The sequence below is a fragment of the Vidua macroura genome, chromosome 1 (assembly GCF_024509145.1).
Source record: "Vidua macroura isolate BioBank_ID:100142 chromosome 1, ASM2450914v1, whole genome shotgun sequence".
In the NCBI taxonomy this organism is placed as follows: Eukaryota; Metazoa; Chordata; class Aves; order Passeriformes; family Viduidae; genus Vidua; species Vidua macroura.
In genome coordinates, this window is record NC_071571.1 from 143,159,823 (window position 1) to 143,186,756 (window position 26,934).

A 26,934-nucleotide genomic window follows, 5' to 3' on the forward strand; every position below is an offset into this window, starting at 1 on the left:
AGTACAATAGACCCTCTTGGGAGCCAAGACCTTGTCTGTCTGGTGGCTCGGGCTTACAAAGACTCAATCCCACGTGCTTAACGTTACCCTTTGATTCTCAGGATTAGTGTCTGACTGTGGCAGGTGAGAAGGCAGAACAGCCCAGCACAAAAGGAAAGAAATCAATTGAGTTTACATTGCAGCATGTACTCACTGAGAACCAGGTTAGAGAAACAGAAATTGGGGAGAGGGCATTGCTGACACTGGGAGCAGTGAGCAGACAGCAGTCTCTTGGTTATAGAAATAACAATGGCAGTGGAGAGGATTTTTCCTCTCAAGTTTTTTTAACATGTATATTATCTATGCTTAGTATAATTCACAATCCAGCAGTTAATGTCTCTGCACTATGGTTTTGCTATTTTTAAAAGTTGGCTTAAAAGTTCTGAGTATCTCTCAGCAGAGTAAGTAAAAACTGAGCAAAGGCATGTTAGTCACAGTATTATCAAGAGATGAAAGTGATAGAGATATAAATTAATACCAGCTTTTAATTAAAATTGAATAAGAAAATAAAAAACGTTGGCAGTTGCAAAATTCATTATGATGTGTTACCAAAAATAGATACCTTTATAAGAATGCAGTTTTATTACAACAGCTGTAAACATCATTGCTGAGATAGTGAGATAGAAAATGTGTTACTAATACTCGTAACACGTTTCAGTTGGCTGGAATGGAAAACTAGAAACTGTTAAGGCACTTAATATGTGATCTCTCAGACTACCAAAATAGATGTATGCACTTCTGTTACTTAAGGCAACATGTGAATTTTGTGAACAATAACTTAGTGTTTTCTCCGTCTGGTTTTAATTTGCAAGGAAAACTCAATTTTATAAAAATATAACCTGACTTAGCTGAAATATGTATGATCCAGTGTTTTTATTTCTTTCTTTAGAATACTCAGACTTGCAATTTAGATCCTCCAAATTTTCGTATATTTCATTTGGTAAAAAAAATCCCTTTGACCTTAATGAAAACATCTTCCAATATGAGGCTACAGATATAGATCAACAGTTTAGAGCATCTTTCTGACCAGCTTAGGATGTGTGTGTGTCTTGTGTAATGTCTGCAAAATTTACTGTCGCTAAAAAAAGTGATTTTCCTCTCTTCTCCTGTAATGCAGAACATCAAGCAATAACAACAAATCTGTGGGTGGTTTATCTGATTTATGATAATTTGCTATTGACATGCTTGAGGTATTACTTGCATCATCCCAGTCTTGCATATTTGTTTTTAAAAATATTAGCTGCTTATGAAAAGGAAATATTATAAATAATGATTTGTTTGGGCTGTGATCACCTCTTGAAGCCAGGGCCCCACTCTGATAGGCTGTATACAAAATCTTTGCAAATGAAGTGCAACCTGAAGTGTTTAAAGTAAGATTGCAGCAAGAGGACAGTTTGAATCCAAGAAGATTAATGTACGCCACCTACAAGGATTAGGTCTCAAGTCATGAAATTTCAACCATTAAGCATGAGGCATCTGAATCACCTCCAAAGCCAGTATGGGAAGAAGTTACCCCAGCCTGGGATTTAGCTCACATAATTCAGAGACCTGAGGCCTTCAGGGGAGGCTCAAGCACCAGTACCCAAACTTGAGCTCATATTTTTGAACTTGGATGCTTCACTGTAGTCTCCTAAATTCCTGTGTGTGTACATAAGTGAGCATACACAGAAGTGATGAGGGAAGTGGTGACTTTCAGCAAAGTCAGGAGATGCTCCACAGGTGAATGCTCTTCCAGAAAAAGCCACTTGCATGCCTTATAGTCTTGGGTTTTAGAAGTAAAGTCACAGGCACAAGCCCCATATTTTAAAAATTCATCCACCTTCCTTGGCACCTACTTATTGATTTTTTTTTTTAAATCATCTTTTGTAAACAATTTCCTGTCCTAGATCTTGCTATTACTGATGCTTCTTAATGCCACTGACTGATGTGATGCCCTGGTACATTGGAATTACATGCCAAGTTCATGGGTTGAAACAAAGTACAACATAGAAAAATGTGATATTTTCCACAGGAAAGATTAGAGCTGCAGTATGTTAAAATACATTAATTTAAGGACAATCTGAATCTTTTGCTCTTTGTTGGCATTGCTTGTAGAAAAAAAAAAAATCATTATGATATTGAAGTAAAACAGTCCATGCCAAAGCTGCCACCTGCCAATAACTCCAATATTGCTTAGCCTTGCTGTCTTAGTGGGATTTCACCCACAGCTTGGTATTTCAAAAGTTTCATTAAAAAACAAACCCTTTTCCCTGCAAAAGTGGTACTTTCTTCAAATACTGTGTGCTTATGATAGAATAAACCATATATATGAGCAATTTAAGAATAATACGTCACAGAGTTTTTTTCTGAAAACTGGTGACTAACGCAAGTGCATTTCTGGTGTCCATACCATTCATTGCATTGGTATTTATAGTTAAATTGTGCCCACTTTTTCCTTCTGATTTGCAAGTGTTTGCCTTTGTTAGATGGTCAGTATCTGATGAAGGTATTTTAATATTCTTGGAGATTAAAGCCTTGAAATTATGATTGACATTGGACATTTGGGCTCCTTTTCCCCCAGAATCCACACCCTGTTTATTGCATGAGACCTTAGCAGACACAGAAGTATCCTTGATGAATGCCTGAGTGTTCCCGTGGTATTCACAGGAGTAGAATCATAAGATGGTTTGGGTTGGAAGGGACCTTAAACGTCATCTAGTTCCAATCCCAATACCTGGGGTTAGAGCACCTGGGTCAGAAACATTCCTAAATGCTTGGAATATTGAAATGGAAAGAATGGCAAGCTCTGTTAAGGAGGAAGGTCTGGAAATAGGCCTGGCATACCAAGAGGTGCTGTGGTGGAGCGATGGCTGCAGCATCAATGCCAAGAGTCCCCAGCCAGAGCTGTGCTGGCTCACAGGGCAGCGAGCTCAGCCTAGGCTGGGAGTGAGAGGTTTTGGTTGCTCCATGGGTGATGTCTGCTGGTATCATCCGGAAGGTGATGGTATCACACAGGCATGCAGGACTGACCATAAGTTAGGAAACTCTGGTCCTTAATAGATGTGGAAGACTGAATACCAGGGAGGCAAAGATTGTCTGATAGTGTGCAACAGCAGCACAGGGAACTCTGGCTGAGACACTGTAGAAGGCAAATCATGAAGTGATTCTAAACTCTCTGTGTTCACTTGTGTTTCTCACTCCTCCCTTGGAGTGCAGTTTGTGCAGCTAGAAAGAAAAATGTTCTCTTTGCTTGGGACACCTTGAGGACTGCACCCCAGGGCCCTTCTCTGCCTCTGCAAAGGCATTGCAGAAGTACCCCAAAGGAATGGAAAGCTATGGCAGGTGTTAAGTTTGCTGTCATTACCAAATAAGATTCAAAGATAAACAAATGCATTCAACTAAAAGCCTAGATTTGCAATAACAGAGGAGAGCTAGAAGATAAAACAACATGTATGCAATTCATTAAGGCTATACTTAGGTCTCTCTCTCCCTAAATAGATATGTGTATATATATATACACATATTCGTGTCTTCCTTAACTGCTCCCATGTCTTAGCTTTTGACTTTGGCTGACTGACTTCTGCATGGAACACTAGTTGGTATGCCCCTGGGTGCACAGAGTTGCTTATACCTTGCTTTCTTCTTCTGGTAAAGGTGGGGACCTGCAGCTCCTCCAGCTCTAGATGGATTTATTCTCATTTGTCTGCCCTTCATTCCCTGGCATTGGGCCACTGGGTGTTTTCTGGGAATTGTCAGAAATTTCATTCTGCCCCTCCTCTTTAAGGTTACTTCAATAACTTTTCTGTTGTCCGTGACACTTTTTGGCTTTTGTTTTTCACTAATTATAGTCTTATCAAAATACAACAGCATCACTTTATAAATGATGCATTATGATAAACAGTACAAATTCCTTTTAAAGTGTGTACAGTATGTACAGGCTATACAGCAAGCCCATTTATGACACTCAAACACAAACTGATATTGAGGGTAGGACTGCCAGATCTGCTCCACCTCATCTTTTGTTAGCTTCGGGGGACTCATCTGTGTGTAACTGGGTTTTGGTGAACTTGAATAGTGAATACCAAAGGTTTTGCATATCTTCAGGACAGCCTGCTCTCCTTCCCAGCCTTTCTTTCTGGCATTGCCTGTAAATAGCCACACACACACACACACACACACACACACACACACGCAAAGTGGTTACAATATAAAAATCCACATTGTCTAAAAGACATTCTTGTACAGTATTTTTTGCAGTGTCTTGTTCATGGAGTGGTTCAAAACATACTGTGGTATTTTAGATATCACTGTGACATAGTGCTTGGCAAATGTTGGATTTTATTAGCTTATTTTAAGTATTGGCAATCTACATAAAATAAGAAACATTTTTTTCTATTTTTCCCATTCTACTTTCCTATAAATCAGATCGTGGTAATGACACCATTGAACAAATTGATGAAGATATAGCTGTGACTCGGAGTCAGATGAACTTTATTTGTCCCATTACACAGGTATGTATCACTGCTACAGTAATTGACAGGGAAATAGTTATTTCATATTCTTCATTGGTTTGTTTATTACAAATCTGCAGTACCTGTTAAACAACATTATATTTAACAACAAAATAGTATAAATTTTAAGCATTTTCAGAAAAGAGCAATACTGCTTGGGAAGAAAACCCATGTAAGTAGGAATGTAGTTTACCAAGCAGGACCTCATCCCATAATTTGACTGGAATGCCATGTATGAGTGGCAAACGCACTTCCTGCTGTTTCACATAAAATCTCAGAAGGAGCATTTTCATGGGCATTATCAGTTCCTTTAAATCAATCCTTACTGATTACAGTTGACAATGAAGAGGCCAGTGCGGAACAAAGTCTGTGGACATATTTATGAAGAAGATGCCATTCTAGAAATCATCCAGACTCAAAAGCAGAAAAAGAAGAAAGTCCGGTAAGCTAAAAAGAATGTGTGGAAAAGCTATTTGCTTTGCTGTGTAAGTGGAATTTTACTCCACTTGCTCTAGGAAATGTATTTGTATTGGAAAGGCTGCAGGAAGTAAAACTTCAGCACCTGCCCAAGTCACAGCCTCCTCATTAGCACTAGACACGTGAATGTGCTTTTCTTTTTAATGAAAACAATGTGTAAGGAAATATTCAGGAATTGCATGGGGAAGTTACAGCTACTTGTAGCTGCACAACAGAAGTAGAGAGATTTCTATAGCCATGACAAACTAAGAGAGACCTCAGTTTCCTAAAATTTAGTTGGTGATTTTTTCCCACTGCTTATGTAGCAAGCCTTGAAGTAAATGAAAAAAAAATTTCCTCCATGCACCTTCTTTTGCAGTTATATTCCAGTACAGCTCACAAATATTAAAACAACTGAGTGTTAAAGTGAGAAATATTAAACCACAACATTTTAGGTAGAACAGAATTTAAGAATGAGATCAGATATTGCAGTGCAGTTCCTACCATGATGCAGTTAAATAATTCTTTCCTTATATCACCAAAATAGTCTGTCACTTTTCCACATGGGACATATTTTTTGAATGACAAGATGTAACAGATGAATTTTTAAACCTCAAATTCTCCACAATAAATTTGAAAATTAGAATGATTTTAAGGAAAAAAAAGAAAAAAATTGGAAAAAGAAGAGGCTTGAACACTAATGCTTTTTGGAGCAAGTTGAGAGGACATACCATCTCATCACTGATTTCACCTTTGTTTTTACACCATTTATGCCAGACCCTCCTGCTCTGGGGCTGATGACTTCATGGAAACTTACCAGTTGTAGACTTCTTAATCGAAGTGCAGTTTGCTTAGGAAGGTCTGTCAGGGACCAGCAACCTGATTTCCCTGAAGATAATGCCACAGGCAGCTTATTTCCCCCATCTATTGCTCTGGCATTTCTGTTAGGCTCTACACAGTCCTCCATGAGGATTACAAAGGTGGAGCTGGAGTTTTTATTCCATGCTTCTTCCCTGCTACAGGAAAGCACTGCTATAAAACCAAGCATCAGTTGGGATGCCCAGCCACTATCTCAGTGTCAAGACAGCTTGAAGAACTAGATGGAAGTACCTTGCTTGTGTTACAAAATCTGGAATGAGTGCAATATAGTGGGAATAACAACAAAACTAGCAACATGGATGGAAAGAAACTTGGCTGGAAAAATGAACAGGAATTGGGTAATAGCTCTCAAGTGGGAGGAAAGTGAATGTTCCGGAGGATAGGGAGAGGCTAAAAAACATGTGCTCAACAGCCCAATGACAAGAATACATTGTCTGATATGGAATTTAGGATATTTATAGCTAAATATTTCTCTGTGTTGTTAAATCCATCAGAACAATGTCAATTTAGGAGAAATTGTTGTAGTGGATCAAAAGTTTCAGCTCTGCTGAAAAACACATAGGGTCACATGACTGAATTTTATTTTACCTTTTAAGAAATGGAAGACTAGAGAAACTCTGGAGTTAAAAAAATCATATCAGCTGTACAACACCCAGCTTTAAAAGCTACCGTATCCCCAAACCAAAATTATTTGTGCAGTCTGAACACTGGCAGTTCTTAATATTGAGCTTTTAGCTGGCAGCCTTACCATTTTTACAGCAGTTATTCCAGTGCTAGAAAAGCACACACAGAGCAATGCCACAGCTTCACTGTAACTAAATTAAGAAGGTTTTCTCTGCCCAGTCTGACCAACCTACTGTAATTTTAAACTTTCTCATAAAAATGCAGTTACTCTGAGAACTGCTGTGGTGGGAAGACAGGCCAGCTGTTGCAACAAGTTCCCTGTTTCAGTATCCCAGTGTCATGGTGTGGCTGCTGGGCTGTGCTCCTGCCAGGGATACTCCTGTGGGAGCAGGTGTCCTGGCAGAGCAGGGCAGGATCCTCGCTATCCTGACTCTGGAATCGGAGCTGTTGCTCATTCTGCAGACACAGAGTGGCTGTTTCCTCACAAGTACTTCCCAGTTTGAATCCACAGGATGCCTTCAGTGCCCTTGGCAGTGCAGTGCCTGCCTGCCAGCCCTTCAGCTGACGTACACACAGCCCCGTGCTGACAGACTTGTCACACACTCCTTGAGGCAACTCTTACGTCTCTTGGTTTGCTCACTATTTTCCACTGCCTGGAAGGACATACTAATACTTTATGCTTACAGGAAATGTGGGAAGCTTTCAGAGCACTTGTTATTCATTAATCTGGCAAGCTATTGCTGTATTAAGGTGATAAATGGGAAAACTGAGGCACAGAGCAATTAAATGACTGATCTATGACAAACACAGTAACCTGTGGATGAATCTGGAGTAAAAGTTAGGAGTACTGAGTGTAAATAAGTTCAGCACCTCAGACAAAAGTTACTCTAAGAGTGGAAAAATTCGGGAGAAGTGCTACTTCTTACTATAGATACCATCTGTGTATGTTTGGGCCCCCACCAAAGGAAAATGACCTTTGGTCCCTGAATATCTTTTACCCTGCTGTCTTTATCTGGCTGTTTCAAGTAGTTGTAAGACATTTTGTACTTGATTATCATCTAGAGGCTGTTAATTTGGCCCCATTTCTCCTTTCTGAGCTTTCACAGCTCATAAAAAGTCAGGTGGATTTTTACACCAACTAGATAGTCCACTGATTCACCAGTCAGTCCTGGCAAGACTCACTCCCTTTTGTTTCCCTAGAAGATAATTTCTCTGCTTATCTGCCAGTGAAGATTGTACTTCTCCACTGCAGTTTAGTAAGGTAAGCAGTATCTGCCTGCAGTTTTTAGAGGACTGCAGAGAGCGAAAGCAACACAGAAGGGTGTCCATGCAGTGCTGATATCATTGCTGATAAAGGCAGCTTGTGTGCTTGAAGCAAGAGAGTGATCTACAGGTGAAAGGCTCCATCTCTCACTGTGCACCTTCTTTCCTTCCTTCAGCTGATGATTCTCACCAATTGAGATAGATTTATTTTTTCCCACATAGAGATGGTGAAGAGGACAAGAGGTAACAAGGAACTGAGAAAAAGAGTGAATCCCAGATTAAAAAAAAAAAAGCTAGCAGATGTTATGCAAAAGCCTATATCTGACAAATGCAGTTCTTCCAGTTTAATGGAGTCTTTCTTTTCTTTTTAACAGATGCCCTAAAATGGGCTGTAGCCATGTTGATGTAAAAGGATCAGATCTTGTACGAGATGAAATACTTAAAAGACTGATTGACAGTCAGAAAAAACAAAGCTGGTCAACACTGGACACGTGAGCTGGATATGCTACTGCCACAAAGAAAATTTGTTATTAGAGGTCTTGTGAGATAAGTTGTTGATTCTAAATAGATTGTATAACTGATTATTTGTCAAATGTTTCATTTATAGGTATATCATTGTTAAATGTTACATTTATAGCCAAAGTTAAAGGTCTCCACTGTAACTGAAAGGATTTTTGAACTCATGAATATATGGAATTCCAGTTAAACTTGTTTGGAATTTCTAAAAGCTTGCATTTGGTAAATAAAGCATGTTTTGCAGCATTTAAACTTCCTTTTCAACGTGCTAGTTTCTTCAGCGTATTAGAGATGCAGATCCTACCAGCATGTAATAACGAGTACTTTGCTTTATATTGCAGATAGTTCTGTTACTGTCTCTGTAACTACTGGGAATGGTTGGAGCAGGATTTTCAGTGTTTGGGACCATGCCCATGTTTTAACACAAACCTTGGAGATGAATTTTCAGAAAGTGTTGCACACTTACACCTTGTTTGTGGCCAGAGAACAACCACTCAGCTTGGAGGATTTGGCCTTGTTTTTATAATTTTGAACTTTCTGCCCTGACTTAGGTTTTTCTTTTGAAATTCAGAAGCATTTAATTCAGGCTTTTTTTTCATTTGGGAGTCTCAGAAGGCTTTATCTTAATATTGTAGGCTAGAAGACTACAATTATTTACAGCGGTATTCCAATAACTAAATTTTAGATAGTACAAATATATTGTAACCATATGCCTTGGGTTGAAAAACAGTTAATCTTTTTATATAAGCTTCAGATATCTATGCTTTGGGGCACAGATCCAGAAAAGAACTTAAACTTTGTGACACTAATTTATTGCCTAAATTGATCTGAACACATCAGGCAGATAAGGCATATATATACATGAGTTAGAAATAGCCATAGGTAAAGGAGCTGCCTTGGCAGTCAGATGACAATTATCTCTTGGCATAAGTAAGCAGAAAATACAGGTTTCTTTGAGCTTTGGGATCCTTAGTGGGCTAGATGGTATTTTCCTATGTAATTTTTCTGAATTTACAATCTGACATTTAATGTAAAATGTAGCTGAGGTACCCATATGCTAAGGTTTTCACTCTGGGTTACTGTTTGCTAACAGCTCTCCTTTCATAGACCATTATTAACCCCAATTGCACTTAAGAGCACAAACCACTTCAAGCTGAAAATTGTTATTTTGTAATTGGAGAATATTAATCTGCAAGCTGATTTCACAGCTGAAAAAGAGAACTGAACCATTATTACTTGCACTGGGCTTTTGTGTTCAAAACACTTCATGGGAATTGGCTAGCTGATTTCCATTATGTGGTCTAACCCCCGAGGTCCATCCTTTCCCAACTCAGCAGTGAGCGTGGGTGCTTCTGCCACAGCAGCCCAGCTGAAATAGCTGAAAAGGACTGGGGGGTGGTTGAGCAGTATGTACTTGTTTGTATTTTTATGTGTAAAATCAGGTCCCTTTTAAGATACCTCGGGGCTCAAACCTATAGTTTTTAGGGTGGGTCACCATTTTTCACTTAAATAACACAGGGGAGGATGTTAACAATAGCATTTAAAAAATAAAAACAGGTAGGGGGAGGGAATGTCCTTTTTGTTTCACCTTTAAGTTTGTGGTTAAATTTATTCTCAAACCATTTCTAAGCAGAATAGTCAGAAACAGAAACTTGCATTGGTTAAACAAGCTCTGCAGTTTCTGGCAGAGGTGCATTAAGATTGTCCTCTTGGATCTAATTCAATCCCTAGTGATAACCAGCCTCCCAAGTCTTCAGATGCAAAGATGTACATACATTTTCCATGGCCACAAGTGTTGCTTCTCCAATTTAGTTTGTGTAGGTGTCTGGGTTGTTTGAGTGTGTCTTCCAGTAACACATAACATTATAAATGGTAAATTATACACAGATTCCTACCAACAAACTGGTGGCAGCAGGTTTGGTTTGCTACCTGTGGCATTTGTACCAGTATAGCCTTGGATTGCTGCAGTTCCTGGTATGGTTTGTTCCAGTGAGTAATGCTGTGAGGGAGATTGCTGTCTTGGTTACACCTTGTTGTCCTACGTGAAAAAGAGGCTTGACCCATCACAGTGCTGCACTCAGCCTCTGTTAGCTAATCCACAGGTAATAAGGTGGACTGCCTGCTTAAGATGATGCAGCTGGGAGAAAAAAACCAAACAAATCTGAAGCAACACTTCAAATGAAAAGAACAAACAGTCACTTATGGCCACTCCAAGAGGAAAGGTATTTTTGGATGTTCATATTCCTGCTTCAAACTACATCATCTTCCTTCTCTCCTTTGCTAGCCTGAGCCAGGCAGTGTTAGTGAATCAGAGAGTCTGAACAGCAAGTAAAGTGCAGCCTGACTTCTGAAATCCTTCTTGGTTTCACTGAAAGAAATGGACTGATTTTTGGCAGCACTGGTCTGCCTAGCTTTAATTACAATCACATCTGAGGTGAATAGGCATGTGTATTTAAATAGAGGTAGGTTTCTTCCTTTTATCAGCAGAAATCCTTCTTTTAAAATATGGCCATGTTATCCAGAAAAAGACAGATACTCTTTCACTTGTGTCAGCATTGCTGGTGAGAGTACTTGAGTCCCATTAGAATCAGTGATGCACCACACACATTCAAGTGCTAGAATAAACTGCCTGTGTTTACTGAAATCAATGAAGTTCTCACCAAAATGTTTGGCATTTCTGAATTTAAATTATAACATAGCATCCAAGGAATCCTAGTATGATTAATGGTATTTTTTTTTTCTTTGAACCTGGAACTTGAGCCATCCTGTTGATTTTGTCATGACTGCTTCTCTTCTGTTGGTTCTTACAAGTAATTTTCCTCCTTAAATTGAAAGATTCCAGGCTTGGCCATCAGCATGCATTGCATCTGGCTTTTAACTAGGTGGAAGGACAGACTAACTGTGGCAACTGGGGAAGGCTTCTGTGCCTGTCAGCTCACCTGGCACAAGATACAAACCACTACTGATTCACTGGGGTGGGTGCAGTTAATGGCAGCTCCTTGCTCTTTCATTTGCAAACTTTAGGGTTTCTTCTGCAGTTGTGATCTCTCTGTTCCCACATGTCCCACATTTCCCCTAAACTCCGCTCTGGGAAGAAGTAGCTTGAAAGAGTTAAAGAATAAAAATAAATGCCCGTGATGAATAAGCTGTATGATCTGTATGATTCACAGAAGTGGAAACTCAACAGCAGTTAAACCTTCAAATCTTAATCTGCTTTGGCTATAAGATATCATATGTAAACAGGCATATGTTAACAGTTCACAGGGTAATTTGTGTCTCATTGTCTGACGTCAGAAATTTTGCAATGATATTTTTAAAAAGAAATTCAGAGGTCAGGTGATTGTCTTTTCTTTCTTTTTCTGTAAGGTGTGCTTTACAAATGCAGCAAACCTCAGTCTAGTTAAGAAGGATCTGTCACTGAAAACTGGTGAGAATCTGTCTCTGCTAGAGAAGTTCCACATAGTATTTTGAGGGTTTAAAGAAATGTTTAGGCAAATAGTGAATTAAAGGCAAGAGAGATCCACATACAACAGGTTTCAGCGGTACCCTGAGGCACAAGCCATTAACACTTGCTCTCTTAATCTTGCTCTCTCACTTGAACAGATTCTTCCTGTGAATTCTCCATTTTACAACTAGAGAGTCTGAAGTTTTCAAATCAGTGGAGCCATGACGAATAAAGATAAAAACTAATCAGGCAGGCATCTCATGGAAGATTTAGCACACTTATGCTGAAAGGAGTGTGCATTTCTCTGAATCAAGGGCATATTCATCATGACTGCTCTGGAGCCCTGATCTTATTCATTCTGGAAGAATCAAAAAGACTAAGTCAGTTCTCCCTTGAGAAATATCCAGAGCAAAAGCAGGGGCTGCAGGAAGTGATACTGATGACTCAACAGCCAAGGCCAACACACTGCCTTATTTTAGACAATGTCCTCTTGGATACTCATGTTTCCTCATGAGTGTCTGATGACAAAGGTCTTACCTACCTGTGGTCACAAGTACCTCATGACATTTTTCTCAAGAATAGCTCTAGTATTGTGGCCAGAACTAGCTTAGAATTCACTGTGCAACTTTATTAAGTTTCACTGCCATTGAATCTTAATCTTCACCTTCCCTAAAAATCTTCATGTATGGATCCTGCTGTGTCCATTAACTAAACATTTGCCTAATGGATAGTGCTTTATTATACAGTGAAAAAGATGCACTTAGAAAAGGGCTTCCTGGAATGGAAAATGTAAGAATGTCCCAAGGACAGATCTTCCTTTCTGTTACTACAGCCAAAGCCTTAAGCTGATGGCTCCTCACTACAGGTACAGACTAGTACTGATGGCAAATTCCAAGTCTTCCATAAATAATAATTTATTTGCTGGTCATAAAGTACTTATTGTTAATACATAATATTTCAAACACCTGACATGGTCACAGAATGCTCAGAGGAGAATCCTGTGTGTAGGTGCCAGCAGATTCTAGGCTCCCAGCCAGTAAGTGTAAAGAGCAAAAACATTAGATTGATTGTTAAGCAAGTAAAACTCTGGAATGGGTGTACATCATCCAGTAGATACCCATGTATGTGCTTAGCCTCTTGATGCATGAATAATCACAGTGACTTGACAGGACTGCAGCAGTGTGCAGAAAACACAGTGTGTTTCATCATTTCAAAGCACTGCAGAAAAGGCTGTGGTGAGTTGAGAAGAGAGCCTGCCTCTCTTGCTTGTTCTGATGTTAGTCCAGACCCAAAGACAGAGCCTGAAAGCACGCACATGAATTGAATTGCATGGGAAGCTTACCAAAGGAAGTGTTTGCTTGTAAACTCAGTATGAATAGGATCTTCTCTGACCGCAAGGGAAACGGAGACACTCATTCACTGTCCGCTTGTGCAATCGACTTCTGAAGTAAAAACAGGATTTGAGGTCTAAAACCTGAACCTTCACACGTCTTTCAGGCAACAGAAGAAGCCTTCATGCTCTCCAGTTAGCAAAGGAACAAAGTCAGGAGGTGCTGCTCATAAGACCCCTTGGATTTGATAACAACAGGCTTATCAAAAGGGAATCATTGAGAGTTCTGAGCTACAGCAGCCCTCAGAGCAGCTTTTGTGTGGGCTTGAGGGGAGACATCTGAACACCATGACATTGCACTCCTTTTGATGTCACTACGTGTTCGTCATGTGTTTTATATCTCAGCGGTGAATCTGCTGCCAAGTTCCACAGTGTCTGAGGATGGCTGTGGGTTATCACAGATGCTCTTCTGCTATAAAAAACATTACTTTTACTTCTTTATCACCTGGCCATACGACTACTCTTTGAGCCCATCTGTGCAGGGTAATTCTGTACACCATTAGATTATAGATGACATGCTGTTTTTAAATTTTTGGCTTTCAATCTAGCAGTAGTTTAATTTTCATTACATGGCTTGAGATAACTTTTAAAATAAAGGTTGCCGCAGCGCACCGTCACAGGGCGTGCTGGGCGGCGAGTGCAGGGGCGCGACCGTCCCCCTGCGAGCTCTGCAATCCCAGCTATCGGCAGGTTCGGCGCAAGGACAAACAACGAAGACACGGGTCTTGGGGGAAAACAGAGTGTATTTATCAGATGGACAAGATGGAGCCCCAAGACAAGGCTCAGGGAGGTGAAGAGAAGTTTTATACAGTAACTCAGGAGGGGGGGTGCAGGAATATTAACCAATGAGGGTAAAGCTGGGAAGTAGTTTAAGGTGGGACTAAACTATTATAAACCTATCAGGAGAAGTAGGGGAGTGGAATAACAAAAAGTAACAAATAGGGTGTCCAGTATAACAAAATAGACAGGGGAAACTCTGGAAGGAAGTGTAGGGATAGGGAGGATTGACAAGGAACATTCTAGAGAAAGGGGTGGAGAAAGGGAGGACTGACAACTTGGAATGGAGGGGGTTAGGGAAGACCTTGGGAAGATTGGCAGCTCGGGAGAGGAGGGGATTAAGGAGGAAAACAGGGCAGACGTGAATTTTAAACAAAACACACTACAACAAAAGGTATTGATTTAAAATCCTTTACCAATAGTTTAATATTAGCCAAAATATTTGTGTTCCTTGCCTCTCTCATCTGGTAACTAAAATAAAGACCTTTTAATTTTTTTTCTGTAGCAAGCAGCCAGTTTATTTATAAGTGCCCTAATCTAATAGAGATTTATTCTGTGTGTCCCATGAGACATACTATCAAAGTTACCAGACCTGTCCCAAGCACTTGGGTAGTGGGGAGATGGTTACACAATTCTCATTGCCTCTGGCTGCTCTAGTTATAGAGATAAAGGGTCAGAGAACTGGAGCAACAGTGATAATTTTATGAGCATCTAAGGAAAAGCAGCTGCTCAGGTGAGTGTAAGCACTGACTGAGGGCAAGGCAGGTAGATGCTTGAAAACCATGTAACAAAAATTGCTTTAAATAAAATAATAGGAATGGGAGGATCAATGCCTGAGCACCAGGAATTCTGGATTCTTCAGTCTTCATCTCACAGATGCACTAAGCTGCTTGTCTGTTTCAAAAAAGAGACAAAATATATGAAGAGCAATATTCACCTTGCCACAGTTCTGGCAAATCTGTGCTGGGCAAGACCCTTCCCTCTGCTAGGACATGCCCATTCTGTGATACACACCCCACAGGCTCTTTCTCCTGCTGCAGTCTCAGATCCTTGCCTAGCAGCTGGGACTCCAGGAAGTGAGGAGACAGCAAGCAGTCCTGCTTGCTTTGACTGGCCTTTTCCAAGGCAGGATCTACTTTTTGTAACGATTTTGCAATGTCCTTTGACTGAGAGCTCCTCAGACTTTGGTAGTATTGGGAAGGTGCCTGTTGCATGCTGTTGTCCTTTGCCAAGCATGAAGACTACTGAACTGTACTTCCAAAGGTCATCCCTGCCCACCTCACAGGTACCAAGTCCCTTTGGAACACCAGGGCTGAGTGATGGTTCCTTGTATTCTGCTGGCTCACAGCAGTTGATTTTTTCTGGCACTTGGATAGCAGGACTCATCCACAGAGTCAATGTTTTATCCCAGCATTAGGTCTGTAATTGTGCACGGATCTGTGCTCCACAATGATTTTCAGTGCTGTCCACTGGAGATATGTAACATTGCTCTGGTTCATTTTGAAGGGCTATAAAGCCATTCAGGCTCAAATTCACCACAGGCACAACTGGGAATTACCATGACAGTATTCATCACACTTGCTAAGCAAGTAGAGTCTGAAAAGTCTTTTTTGGGGAAGGAGGAGATGGAATGATGAAGGCTTGTGCAGGGAATAGAAGGAAGACCCCGAAAGATAGCTTTTGATTTCAGGAGGAGACTAATGCAGGAGATAAGCCTGCATGCTTAAAAGCCAGTGGTGTGATGGCAACAAACACAAGGCTGGCTATGTCAGGTGCGGTAGCTCCATTTTCTGCAAAAATCTTATAATACTGAAATGTTGCAACAGTTTATCACAAATCTCTTCCTAAATTCCTCCTGTTCTCAGCACTGGTTCCTAACCACACCAGGGCTGCGTGCAAGCACTGGTAGAGATGGGCAAGGAGGACAAGTTTCAGCCCTTTGAGAAAGAGTATCCTTCTTGTTTTTTTTTTTTTTTCTTTCTTTCTTTTTTTTTTTTTTTTTTTTTCATTTTGGGGATTGGCCAAAATTAGAAAAACCAGAAAAGCCAAAGTGGGAATCACTTCTCTGCTCTGCATCTTGAAATGAATTGGTGGGATTGGTGGGGATGGATGTGGACCTTTTCCTATGTTCTGTACCCAAAACAAGACTAACTAGAGTAATAATTGCTACTATGTGCTTAGCTATGGCATTAAGGCTTTGAGTACCTGGCAGCATGCCAGGTATTTTAAAAGAAGCAACCAAGGTTTCCTTCTGTCAAGAACTTCACCCATTTTGCAAAGACCTGGGAGATTTAAGCTTTGGTTTGTCTCAGTCACATGTAGACAGTCAACTGTAGTTTAGTCTATACAGTCAACTAGAAGAGGGCACCCACCAGTGCTTCTGGGATGAATGCCCCAGGGCTTATCTTTTCTTGGCCTTTGGAGACTGCACACTAAGTTTTAGGGCTCCAGTTAGCAGGGACACACATGCAGAGCATGAAATTGCTGGAATCCCTGTGAGAAAAGGCTGCCCAGGCACCAGGAGAATGTGGCAGGACTGTGAGGTACAATACTGTGTGTACCTCTGCTCTCTTCACATGCCAGGTGTTTTTGGAGGAGCCAGGATGACAAGAGGTGCTTTTTCCCCTTCCTCAAGACCAGTCAGTGCCATCCCCCATTTGGCTGCCAGTAGCTTGAACCAAGCACTGTGCTCAGGTGCCACTGTGTCCCCATGGGGTAGACCTAGAGGTTTTAAATGGATGAGAGGCTGGGCAGATGAAGGATGCAGCTTCCAACAGTGTATGCAGTAGATCCTTGGTATGGCACTTCTCCTCAGCAGGGACAGGAGCTGAGAGAGGGGGAGCTTTGGGAGGGTGAGGGTACTGACACCTTCATTCTTGCTCACACTGTATCCCAGCTCTGAGAGAGCTACAGGGGACACTGGTACACACTATGAATGCTCATGAGACCTTTATGCAGGTCCATTGCTGTTTTGTCTGCACCCATTTGTTTTTGTCTGCACCCTTCCCCTGTCCCCAAAGGTACTGATACCCTTCCCCCCCACCCCGCACCTTGTGCTGTCTCAAATGTAGGAAGCAGCCCACACATGTGGCATCCTACCAGTTAAAGTCACCCAGCAGCAGCATTCCAATCATTAAACTTCCAGGAAGGGAAAAGTAAAACAAAAGGTCTGATAGATACTTGCATGTGTTTTACCTATAAGAGGCACTAAATAAAATAGTGTGCTTTGAGAGTTGTGGTGAATCACTTAGAAACAATCTGCAGGCATTAACGGAATTTTATTTCTGGGGGAAAAAAAAAGAAAGAAAGAAATGCAGGCCCTGGGATATCCCTTTATGGCATATGCGTTTTATGTTTAAATGCATTAATGGGACTGCTATGCTATGAGTCATCCCGCACAAGAGTTTCATGTGTTTCTTAAAATACACTAGAAGTAGCTGAAGGCATGCATGGGTTTGCTGTGCAGTTATCTATCAGGAATCTGAGCAAATACCTGCACGTGTGGCATCACGGGCTTCAGAGCTGGGGAGGCCCATCCTCGGCCCTCTCTGCCTCTTGTACAGACCCGGGTTGGGGAAACCAAAACAGAATAGGAGTTGATCCTACTGAAAAACAAAAGGCAGTGTTCCTGTGTTAACATGAAGTTTCAGCACTAAATTACAGAAAATTTGCATATATAGAAGTATATAGAAAGAGAAAACTGGAGAGTTTCCTTCTGAAGCATTCTTGTCAAAACTACAGCTGTCTGCCTTTTTTTTTTTTTTTTTTTTTTTTTTTTTCCCATTTACTACCAGTCCCAGCTGTAATCCTATTTACTACTGCTTTAAAGCCACACTATTGAGCCTTGTGGAGCTCCTCTCAGTCTGCTCCTCACAGGTCACTTCAGCTGCTGGCTGCTGCCTGGCTCTCTGAGCTATTCCTTTTTCGGACAGCAGATAAAGTTTTAACATGGGAAACACCCAGTGCCAAGTATTTCTGATGGTGCACGTTACGTCTACGCTTATGATTAAACGCTTTTGCTCATACAACAGCGTTGTGATGCAAACCTTGGGGTGAGGGATGGTTATTTAGTGATTAGTGAAAAGTAAGAACTGGGGCTGGGAACCTGCAATTGTATGGACGAGAAGATCCTGAAAAGGAAGGTGTCGCTTTCTCGACACAATTATTTAAGGTCAAAGGGGGGACCCTGCCGCCCCGCCCGGCCCCGACAAGTCCCGCGGCGAGTCCCCCGCCGCCCCGCCCGGCTACGCGAACAGGGCCGGGGCGCGGAGAGCAGCGGGCGGAGCGGAGCAGGCGTGTCCCAGCCTCCCTCCTCCCATTTCTCGTGCGTCAGGGCCGGGAGGAGGAGGAGAATCACCTTTTTTTTTTTTTAATTTTTTTTTTTTTTAAAAGCCTCCAACTACTTTAGCGCGGACTCGGCAGCAGATGGTGGACACAGCCCGAGGTTTCGGCGGGGAGAGCGAAGGGATGCGCCCATCGCGCAGCGCCCGCCTGTAGCTCCGCGCCCGCTCCGCTCCCCCCATGAGCCGCCCCGCGTCCCTGCTGCCGGCCGCCCGCTGCCGCAGCGCCCCGGCCAAGCGCTTCCAGCCCCTGCACGACGGCCCTGCCGAGGAAGCGCCGGCCGCCAAGTGCCCTCGGCTCGCCGAATGCGGCCCCCCGGACTGCCTGAGCGCTCCCGGGTCGCCGTGTGCCCCCGCTTCTCCCGCCGGCGGCGGCGGCGCGGCGGGTCCCAGCCTGATCGCCTCCTACCTGCTGCTGCCGCTGGCCGAGCGGGAGCAGGTGTCCAGGGCGCTGAGCGTCAGCTCGGGCCGGGAGCTGCGCTGCAAGGTGAGCGGGAGCCGCGCGGGTGGGGAGCGGGTCCTGCCGGCGCGCCCGAGCGCCCGGCCCGGGGACAGCCCTGCCGAACATCCTTCCCGCTGCTCCCCGGCTGGGAACGCCCGGCCAGCCCCCGGCGGCGTTTGCACGCCCGGCGAGTGAGCCGGGACTCCGACTTACCTCGGAGCGCCTTCCCCCCAAAGGCTGTGGGAACGGTGGTTTGTTTTAGTTTCCCCCCCAGCCTTTCAATTTACAACGAACAGGAAGGGTCTCGGTAGCCGCTTCTGCCGGTCTTGCCGAGCCCTGGCTCCCCTCCAGCTCCCTCGTCATTGTTTGGGGAGAGTTGCTACGCGAGCTGCAGCTTTCAACGCCCTTGAGAATGAATTTGGGTTTAATTTCCTTTATATAGGTGTTCCCCCTGAAACACTACCAGGACAAGATCCGACCTTACATTCAGCTGCCGTCACACAGAAACATCACCGGGGTTGTCGAAGTCATTCTCGGGGACACCAAGGCCTATGTGTTCTTTGAAAAGGACTTTGGGGACATGCACTCCTATGTGAGGAGCTGCAAGAGGCTGAGGGAAGAGGAGGCTGCCCGGCTGTTCAAGCAGATTGTCTCTGCTGTAGCTCACTGCCACCAGTCAGCCATCGTACTTGGTGACCTCAAGCTCAGGAAATTTGTCTTCTCTAATGAAGAAAGGTAAGTGGCTGTCAGCAGCCAGCCCTGGGGTGAGTGGGGAGGGAGGAATGCCACATCCAGAGACACAAAAAGCGTCCCAGGGAGTGGAAACAGCCCCGTCAGCCGGGCATCACCTGCGAGCAATCCGAGTAGGTCCTCATCACGTGTGTGTAGTAGGTCACGGATTTAACCGGTGCGCACTCCCTCTTAGTTAGATCTTGACTGATGAAAGGGAGGAAGCTCGCCGGGAGCTTCCTCTCATTCAGCAGAAGTTCACTGAAACCCGCTGGCAGACAAAGGGATGATAGTTCAGATGCTCGTTAGCGCCAGAAGATGTCATGTGTGCCACTCATTCAGTGTCAAATGAATAAAAGGCAGAGAGGGAGAGGGGGGAGGCTGAGGTGTTGTGCCGGGAGGAGGAAGCAGCCCGGCTGGGGGAGCAGGAGATGTGAAGAGCTGGAGCTCTGGTCCCTCCTCGGGAGAGTTGCTTTGTGACCCACGGTGGAGCCCCAGCGCTTGGGAAGGGTCTCCTTGCTGAACCACTCTGCTGATGAGAGTGATGCTGCTGAGCCCTTCGAGGCTTTTATCCCACTTCCACTGCTGTGCTTCCCATGCCCCCTGTGCCCATGGATCATGGGCACACACAGGAGGGAAGGTGGGACATGGTTAAATAATGCTTTAGGAATCCTGCATCAAATAAAATCACTTTAGTAAAACTTAGCCTAAAGCCTAGGTTCATAGAGGAGATCACAGAATCTAGTTGTTAAATTTAGATTAGGGAAATAATTCAGTCTTCCTCTGGAGTATTTGCAGTGCTCTGTGCTCTTGCAGTGCTTCATCACATGTGGCAGAGTTAGAAATACAGCAAAACTGACTCTTGACTAGCTGCTTATCCCAAGGAATGTTAAAAAACTAAGTAAAAGCTGTAATGGAGTTGTGCTTAATATCATAAAAATGTAAGGTGATATTACTGATGCAAAAGAAAAGGGATTTTTTTTTTTGTTTTGTTAAACTGGGCTAATGATTCTTCAGGATTTCTTTTATGAATGTGATAAGAAAATTAACCAGCACTGCCCCTCTGAAACAACCATATGTTGACACATAAAGAAAGCTATTCCTTTGAAGGAACTATTGCAGCTTTTCCCTCCCGTAAGAAGATGAAACATTTGTTGAAATGTTACGTTGCACACAGTCTCGCTCATTTGGAAATAACGTGTTGCACAGGCGATGTCATGTGCATCACATTTGGCAAGAAGAGGGTTAAGCAATGGCAGGCGACGCGGGCTCTCACACAGGTGCAGTTTCAGGGCTCCCACAGCCAATCCCGGGCCCACGGTTCTCGTTGAGTCATATTTTCCGTTTGCAGAACCGATGGGTATTTGCCGAGGTCAGGCTGAGGACAGGCTGAAGCCAACATATCTACACCCCAGCAGGCTGCCAGGCAGTGCAGAGCCCTTCCAGGGCTGGCTGATGGCTTCCCTGCCAATGGGAGCTCCCCTTACCCTCCAAAATAGGAGGCTGGGGTAGACCCATCTCTACCTGGAGATGGTGGGTGTGGTGATATGCTCCAAAAGGCAAAAAGAATAAATTACGAACTAAAAGGGAAAAAAAATTAAAAAGCTTAGGAAAGGCAATGATCCTCACCAGTGCAGAGGGGAGCTGGGCTTTGTGGTTTGTGGAATTGCACAGCTGGATGCTGTTTGCTCAAAGCCTGAACGGCACACAGTGCCTGTAAAGTGCCTTGTCACCAATTAACCCCCTGCAGTGGCACTGCAACCTGCGTGGGTAGTGGTGACTTGGTGTTCCTCAAGAGTCCTCTGTGTTGTTTAAATCTCCAGTTAATAAAAAAACATGAGCGTCACTGAATGCTGGCCTGGTGCACACAGCAGCACTTCCATTACACATTCCCAGGCGTCTGGGTAACTTCTCTGCTGCAAGTTGAGGTGTTTCCTTTCTCAGTGCCAATGCAAGAGAGAATGGGGCCATGGCAGGGGTTTGCTGAGCTTGCTCACGACTGCGTGTTGCTATTTCTCACCTGTGGCTTCCTCTCCTGTCCTCCCTAGGACTCAGCTGCGTCTAGAGAGCCTGGAAGACACACACATCATCAAAGGTGAAGACGATGCGCTCTCAGACAAGCACGGCTGCCCGGCGTACGTCAGTCCTGAGATCCTAAACACAACAGGGACTTATTCTGGAAAATCGGCCGATGTGTGGAGTTTGGGAGTGATGCTCTATACCCTGCTGGTGGGACGCTATCCCTTCCATGACTCGGACCCTAGCACTCTGTTTTCCAAAATCCGGCGTGGACAGTTCTGTATTCCTGACCACGTCTCCCCCAAAGCCCGCTGCCTCATCCGCAGCCTCCTGCGGCGGGAGCCTTCTGAAAGACTCACTGCTCCAGAGATCTTGCTTCACCCTTGGTTCGAGGCAGTCTTGGAGCCTGGATATACAGACCAGGAGACAGGGACTTCAGATCAGATTGTCCCAGAATATCATGGAGACTGTGATGATATTAGCTCCTTCTTCTGCTAACCCCGTAATATCAAAAACCGCATCAGTTCTTACCTCCGGCATCTCTGTAGGGTTTCATTTTTCCACGTCTGCAAACTCAACAGCATCTTAAAGTGCCAGTATGGTCAGAAAAGTGACCTTGTCTAAGTGAATGCCATCCTGGAGGTCTCCACTCCCTAAGTGTACTCAGAATTCCATCCTCTTGCTCTGCTGGTTGGTCCTGCCAGCCCCGGAGGACCTGTGCAGCCTTGTGGGAACTGTCTGGCTCTTCTGCCTTCTGCATCCTCCTCCGGTGTAACTGGTCGCATCTTGGCTGCAGAGTCTTATGTCTGGCAAGGTGTGGGATGGAAAGGGAGCTCCTTCTGCTTTCCTGCAGCGGCTGCAGAGGTGTGGAGCCCTGGCCACAATGTGTAGGGGCAGAGGGGCACATGGCACACCTCTACCTGAACAAATCTGACAGATATGAATAAAAGGGGAATCGACTCGATGTGCCCCAGCAGCCAGCTCACAAAGCAGCTCTCTGACTGTAAGCACACATTAATGAGGGAAGGAGGTCTTCGCCCACCACGGTCAGCTCTGCTGCTCTTCCAGCTGATCCTGCTTTCAGAGACGTGAAGCTCCTAGATCCACCCGTAAGACAAATCACTTCTGTGGTTCTTTCTGAAGCAGAAACCAGTGGCTCTCCCAGCTGGATCCCTTTTGATTCAATTAGCTGTCCAGGAAAGCATTTTAAATAGACTTAAGCCTCGTGTTACCACAGTGTAGCCTATATAACTTTATGCCCTCAGCGAGCTTGTCAAGTAGCAGGTCTCGTTAGCTCCGAGTGCCAAAATGTATCCGTTTACCAAACCGTAACACTATCGGCTGGGGCACCTTCCCCTGGGAAAGGATAAGGGGTGTCTTGTACAGTACCTGTAAACATGGCCATGTTTTTCAACCGGCTCGACTTAAAAATACCACATCACCTCCTCTTTCGTCCTCCACCTCCCAAAAAGTTAGTCTTAAGAGTTAAATCTCTGTACACCCTTAGTTGATTATTCAGGTATGCTGTTTGCCTCCAGCCTCCCCTGCTTTTTTTTTTTGTTTGTTTTTTTTTTTAAATTTTAAAATTTTTATTTTGTTTTTATTTTGCATGATTATTCATAGTCTTTCCATTATGTGTGAATAACGAATATATCAGAATCATTAGCTTCCTGGGTTAGGGGTAAGTAAAGCTTAGTCCTGCCTAAAATTTCTGCTTCGTTTCACATGTGTCCAGTGGTTTATGCAGAGATGTCCATTCACCTTAGGCAAGAGTGTGGCTTCTGAAATGGCCGTGAGGTGGGTGATGCATGTTCCCAACACCACCCAGTTCAAGTGAAGTCATTTTAAGGGTTAACCCTGGCAAGCTGCAGTCCCACCACGCATTGCAAGAATACCATGTATACCTCATGGACTGTGTACTTTGTACATACCTTGCTGTTTGGGGTTTTGTTTTCTTGTTTTATTGTACTTTATCCTAATAAGAGGTGTCGAAGAGCAGTTTAATGTGAATTATTGTTGGCAATACTAACTTGACAGAATCATGAGCATTAAGAGCAGAGCGCTCCAGCTCTCCATTGCACTAAACCTCTCATGATTGCTTGACATTTGTATCTGTGATACAGTTTAACCCTTCTATGAAAAACAGTACATTTGTATATATTGGTAGAAAATTCTGCCAGAAAAGCTAAAAACACTATGTCAAATTTGTACATATGTATATGTCTGTGGAAACCTGGATGATAAAGTCTGACTTGTAGAAAGTTTTAATAAACTTGGTTTCATAATGTTTGTCCCCAATTCTTGTGGTGTCTCAAGAGGAATGCAGCTCAGTATGTCTGGTTTAATCTGAAAAAATGGGGTTTGGCCTCAGAGACTATCAGCTCCTCTATGGTCTGTATATGCATTCCATCATGCCTTAGCCTGAACTCCCTCAACTCAGCCTGGGATTGAATCCCCAGGGAGAGTGGGGACAGGCAATGGATCTTGACTCTTGTGAGGTGGAAAGGGCTTGGGATGTCCCCAGGGTTATGTGAAATGGGATAAACAAGGGGGAGAGGAGCTACAGCTGTGCCTCTGAATTTTAGAAACCTTCTTGCCTTTCAGCCCATGCATTTTTTTCCTTCTGTGCCCTGTGAGCAGAAGATGCTGTGGCACAGCAGAGCTGTCATCCTGCACCTGTGTGCCTGGCAATGTGATGCTTCAGCCAGTGGAAAATCCGATCTCAGATGTCTAAAAGTGAGCAGCCAAAAGGAGCAGCACTAACCAAGAGCAGTGGTGTTACAGGGAGCTAGAGCTCGTGGGCAGAGGCTTGACCCTGCTGCTGGGAGGCAGCACGGTGCTCTCATTAAAACGAAGGGAAAGATTATTAGAGCTGCTTTTCTTTGTGGTGAGAAGAGAGAAGTATAAATATCTGCAGTATCAAGGTTAGAGAATGTGCTTTCCTGAAAGAGATCAAGCCACCCTTGCAATCCACCCGGAGTGGTGAGATCATCGCTCACAAGTGGAAAGGAGGAGGAAGAGAGTCTTGATTTTTATTTATACTTTGCCTCATGTTTAACTTTGTCCTTTTGCTTGAAATCTGTTTAGTGGAGCAACTGCTTCTAGTCAGCTCCTTGAGCAGGAGCAACTTTAAAAACAATTTTACTTTTAGAAGGGGAGCGGAAAATGAAAAGGAGAGAATAGGGACCTGGTCAATGATAAAGCAAAGTGCACTGACTTTCATGAGTTACCTTGACTCCCACTCTGAGAAGCCAGTGATCTGTGCAGTAAGCATATTTTCTTAGCACTTGCTGAGTGAATGTCAGACACTAAAATATCTCAAGTTACTTTACTGATGTCATTCTTGCAAGACTTGTAAAAATATGTGTGCTGCATAGCCTGGCTGATTAAATTACCCCCTGCCCTACCATGCTTTCAGGCTTGGACAGAAGCCCTGATGCAGCCTTTCAAAACAGCTGCAGGAGGTTTGTATTTTAGTGAAACCTCGAAAACTTTCAAAACACTTTTTTCTCCTCCTTGCAGTTAAGTCACCCTTAGTAGGTGAACATGTAGGCCATCCCATGACTTTGTTTCACATGAGCTGTGCTGCAGAGCAATTAAAATAAATGCCAAATTGTAGTAACATCTGCAAACAGCCTCTGTATTGCTTTAGGGATTATAATGCAACATCCGTTTGTACAGCAGAATAAATTGCTATTGCTTCGTTACCCCATCGTTTGTATTATTGTATACAAAGTTTCAGAACGTGTTGAAAGAACCAGCATATTAAGTGATTAAACTTTGATGGTGGGTGTGAGAACTTTGATTTATGCAATGCACACATTTCTTTTTGAGAGAGTCATAGTTTGTCTATTTTTAAATGGTCCTTTTGGCTGAGGACCACATGAATCTCTTAGGTATTTTGTAGACCTGGTCACCATTTTCACCTTGAAATTGCCCTCTCTGAAAGGTGCTGTGAGACTTCAGTCCTCTGTTGTTGCTAAAAACACAGGAAAAATTGAGGTTTTTCACAACATCCTGGTCTCCATCCTAAGCCAGCATTGAACCACCTTCCCAGTCAGGATAGATCTTACATCCTAAGCATGTATTTTTATCAACTCTCAATACTTCAGCTGCATTTTAGGCACCAGTTCAATAATTTTCTTTTGAAGTAGCACAGCAGAATTTGTAAACCAGCTTCCTCTGAAAGTGCCAGGTAAAACAGCCAGCTCAGCAAGCTCAGGTTTAAGGTCAACATCTCTGCCAAGGAGGTGATACTTGCTGAGGTTATTTGCAGTCAAAAAAGACTGATTGAGGTTCAGCTCTATCTGTGCTAAACAGTGCACTGATTTTAGTAGAACACCTTCAAGTTAGGCAAAGACACTTCTGCATCAATGTAGTATTTATGAAAGCAAAGGGGTGAAAGAACAGGGTTATTTTATAGATATACAAGAGGAAAATTCATTGCCCTTGGCTGGATCACAATGCCAATGCAATACTCTCCTCTAGCTCTCCCTTAATGCACTGAGGGCAGGCCTGACAGATAACTTAAGAAATACTTATTATTCCAGCAGTGCTGAGTGCACTCTGTCAAGCAATTCTCAACAGATTATCTCTCTATAGAAAACCAAATTTTTTTCCCTACTTTTTTCATGCTGTTGCATTCTGTCAAGGAAAAAAGCCTAACATTCAGCCTTATGGCAATGCACATATTTAGCAGCACAAATACTTCTTACAAAGAAGTGAGCATTGAGAAGAATAACTTGACAAATAACCACGGTCTGAATTAATCCCTTGAAAAAAAATGGCTTTGTTAAATGCAATGTCACAGAAGTATTGTTGATAAAAGTACCGTGAAATTTGCAACAGTTCTTGCCATGATGCCTCCATAACTTGCAAAATCCTGTTCTCCAAGTGAAATCCAGAGTTCAGATTTCAGACAGGATCAACTTTTGTTGCAGCAAAATGAGAAATCCTTCAGGATATAAGTTCACAGCAGCATCTTTTTCTTCTTTTTGTGAAGCCAGCTATTTAGAAAATGCCTTAAAGAAAACTCATTAGTTTTCATTGCTCTGCATGTATTTATTTACAGTATTTAACCAGCTAAACAAGCTAATGTGCAGCACTTCATTTCCTAATTTGGCTTTGAAACTGGAGCAGCCGAAGTATCAATTACATTCTGTCAAACGCAAACATTAACATAACTGTATGAAGCAATCATGTTTCTAACAACAGCAAGCACTGCCCAGAGGACCAGAATAAATAAAATTCATAGAGCAAGAGGTAACGCTTTTCTTTAAGGCAGGATTAGGGCTGGCGAGCGCCTGGATGCTTCCCTCTGCGGGGCCGTTTTTCTCGCAGGGCTGTGGAGGCAGCTCCAGCGATGAGGTGGAGGTGATTAATAAGGCACTTGCTCACCAAGGGCACGGTCTCATCACGGCGGGTGTGGATTTCTGCATGCAACTCCCACTGTTATTAATGGTTAATTAATGTGTAATTTGCAGAAAGAGATGAAACTGGGACCTCGGCGGTGTGTTGTGAGCACA

At 43.2% G+C, this 26,934-nt stretch overlaps 2 protein-coding genes and 1 long non-coding RNA gene across 3 annotated transcripts in view; 2 read left to right on the forward strand and 1 right to left on the reverse strand.

The window, feature by feature from the left end:
* The window catches only part of NSMCE2 (NSE2 (MMS21) homolog, SMC5-SMC6 complex SUMO ligase), a 127,540-nt gene extending 119,021 nt beyond the window's left edge, over positions 1-8,519 (forward strand). The window contains 3 exon segments of the mRNA XM_053978258.1: positions 4,444-4,529; positions 4,865-4,971; positions 8,126-8,519. Of these exon segments, the coding sequence (XP_053834233.1) occupies positions 4,444-4,529; positions 4,865-4,971; positions 8,126-8,246 (314 nt within the window). The 3' untranslated portion in view covers positions 8,247-8,519.
* A 5,755-nt stretch (positions 8,520-14,274) lies between these two features.
* LOC128816946 (uncharacterized) lies at positions 14,275-18,704 on the reverse strand. Its single transcript, XR_008440058.1, has 3 exons — positions 18,629-18,704; positions 17,373-17,484; positions 14,275-14,773 (listed from the first exon to the last, which is right to left on the reverse strand). It is a non-coding gene; the product is annotated as an uncharacterized LOC128816946 (long non-coding RNA).
* On the forward strand, positions 18,305-23,694 carry TRIB1 (tribbles pseudokinase 1). The gene is made up of 3 exons (XM_053994936.1): positions 18,305-18,706; positions 19,104-19,396; positions 21,439-23,694. Exons 1-3 carry the CDS (start codon positions 18,401-18,403, stop codon positions 21,905-21,907), a joined length of 1,068 nt encoding a protein of 355 aa, XP_053850911.1. The 5' UTR covers positions 18,305-18,400; the 3' UTR covers positions 21,908-23,694.
* The last annotated feature ends 3,240 nt before the right edge of the window (positions 23,695-26,934 follow it).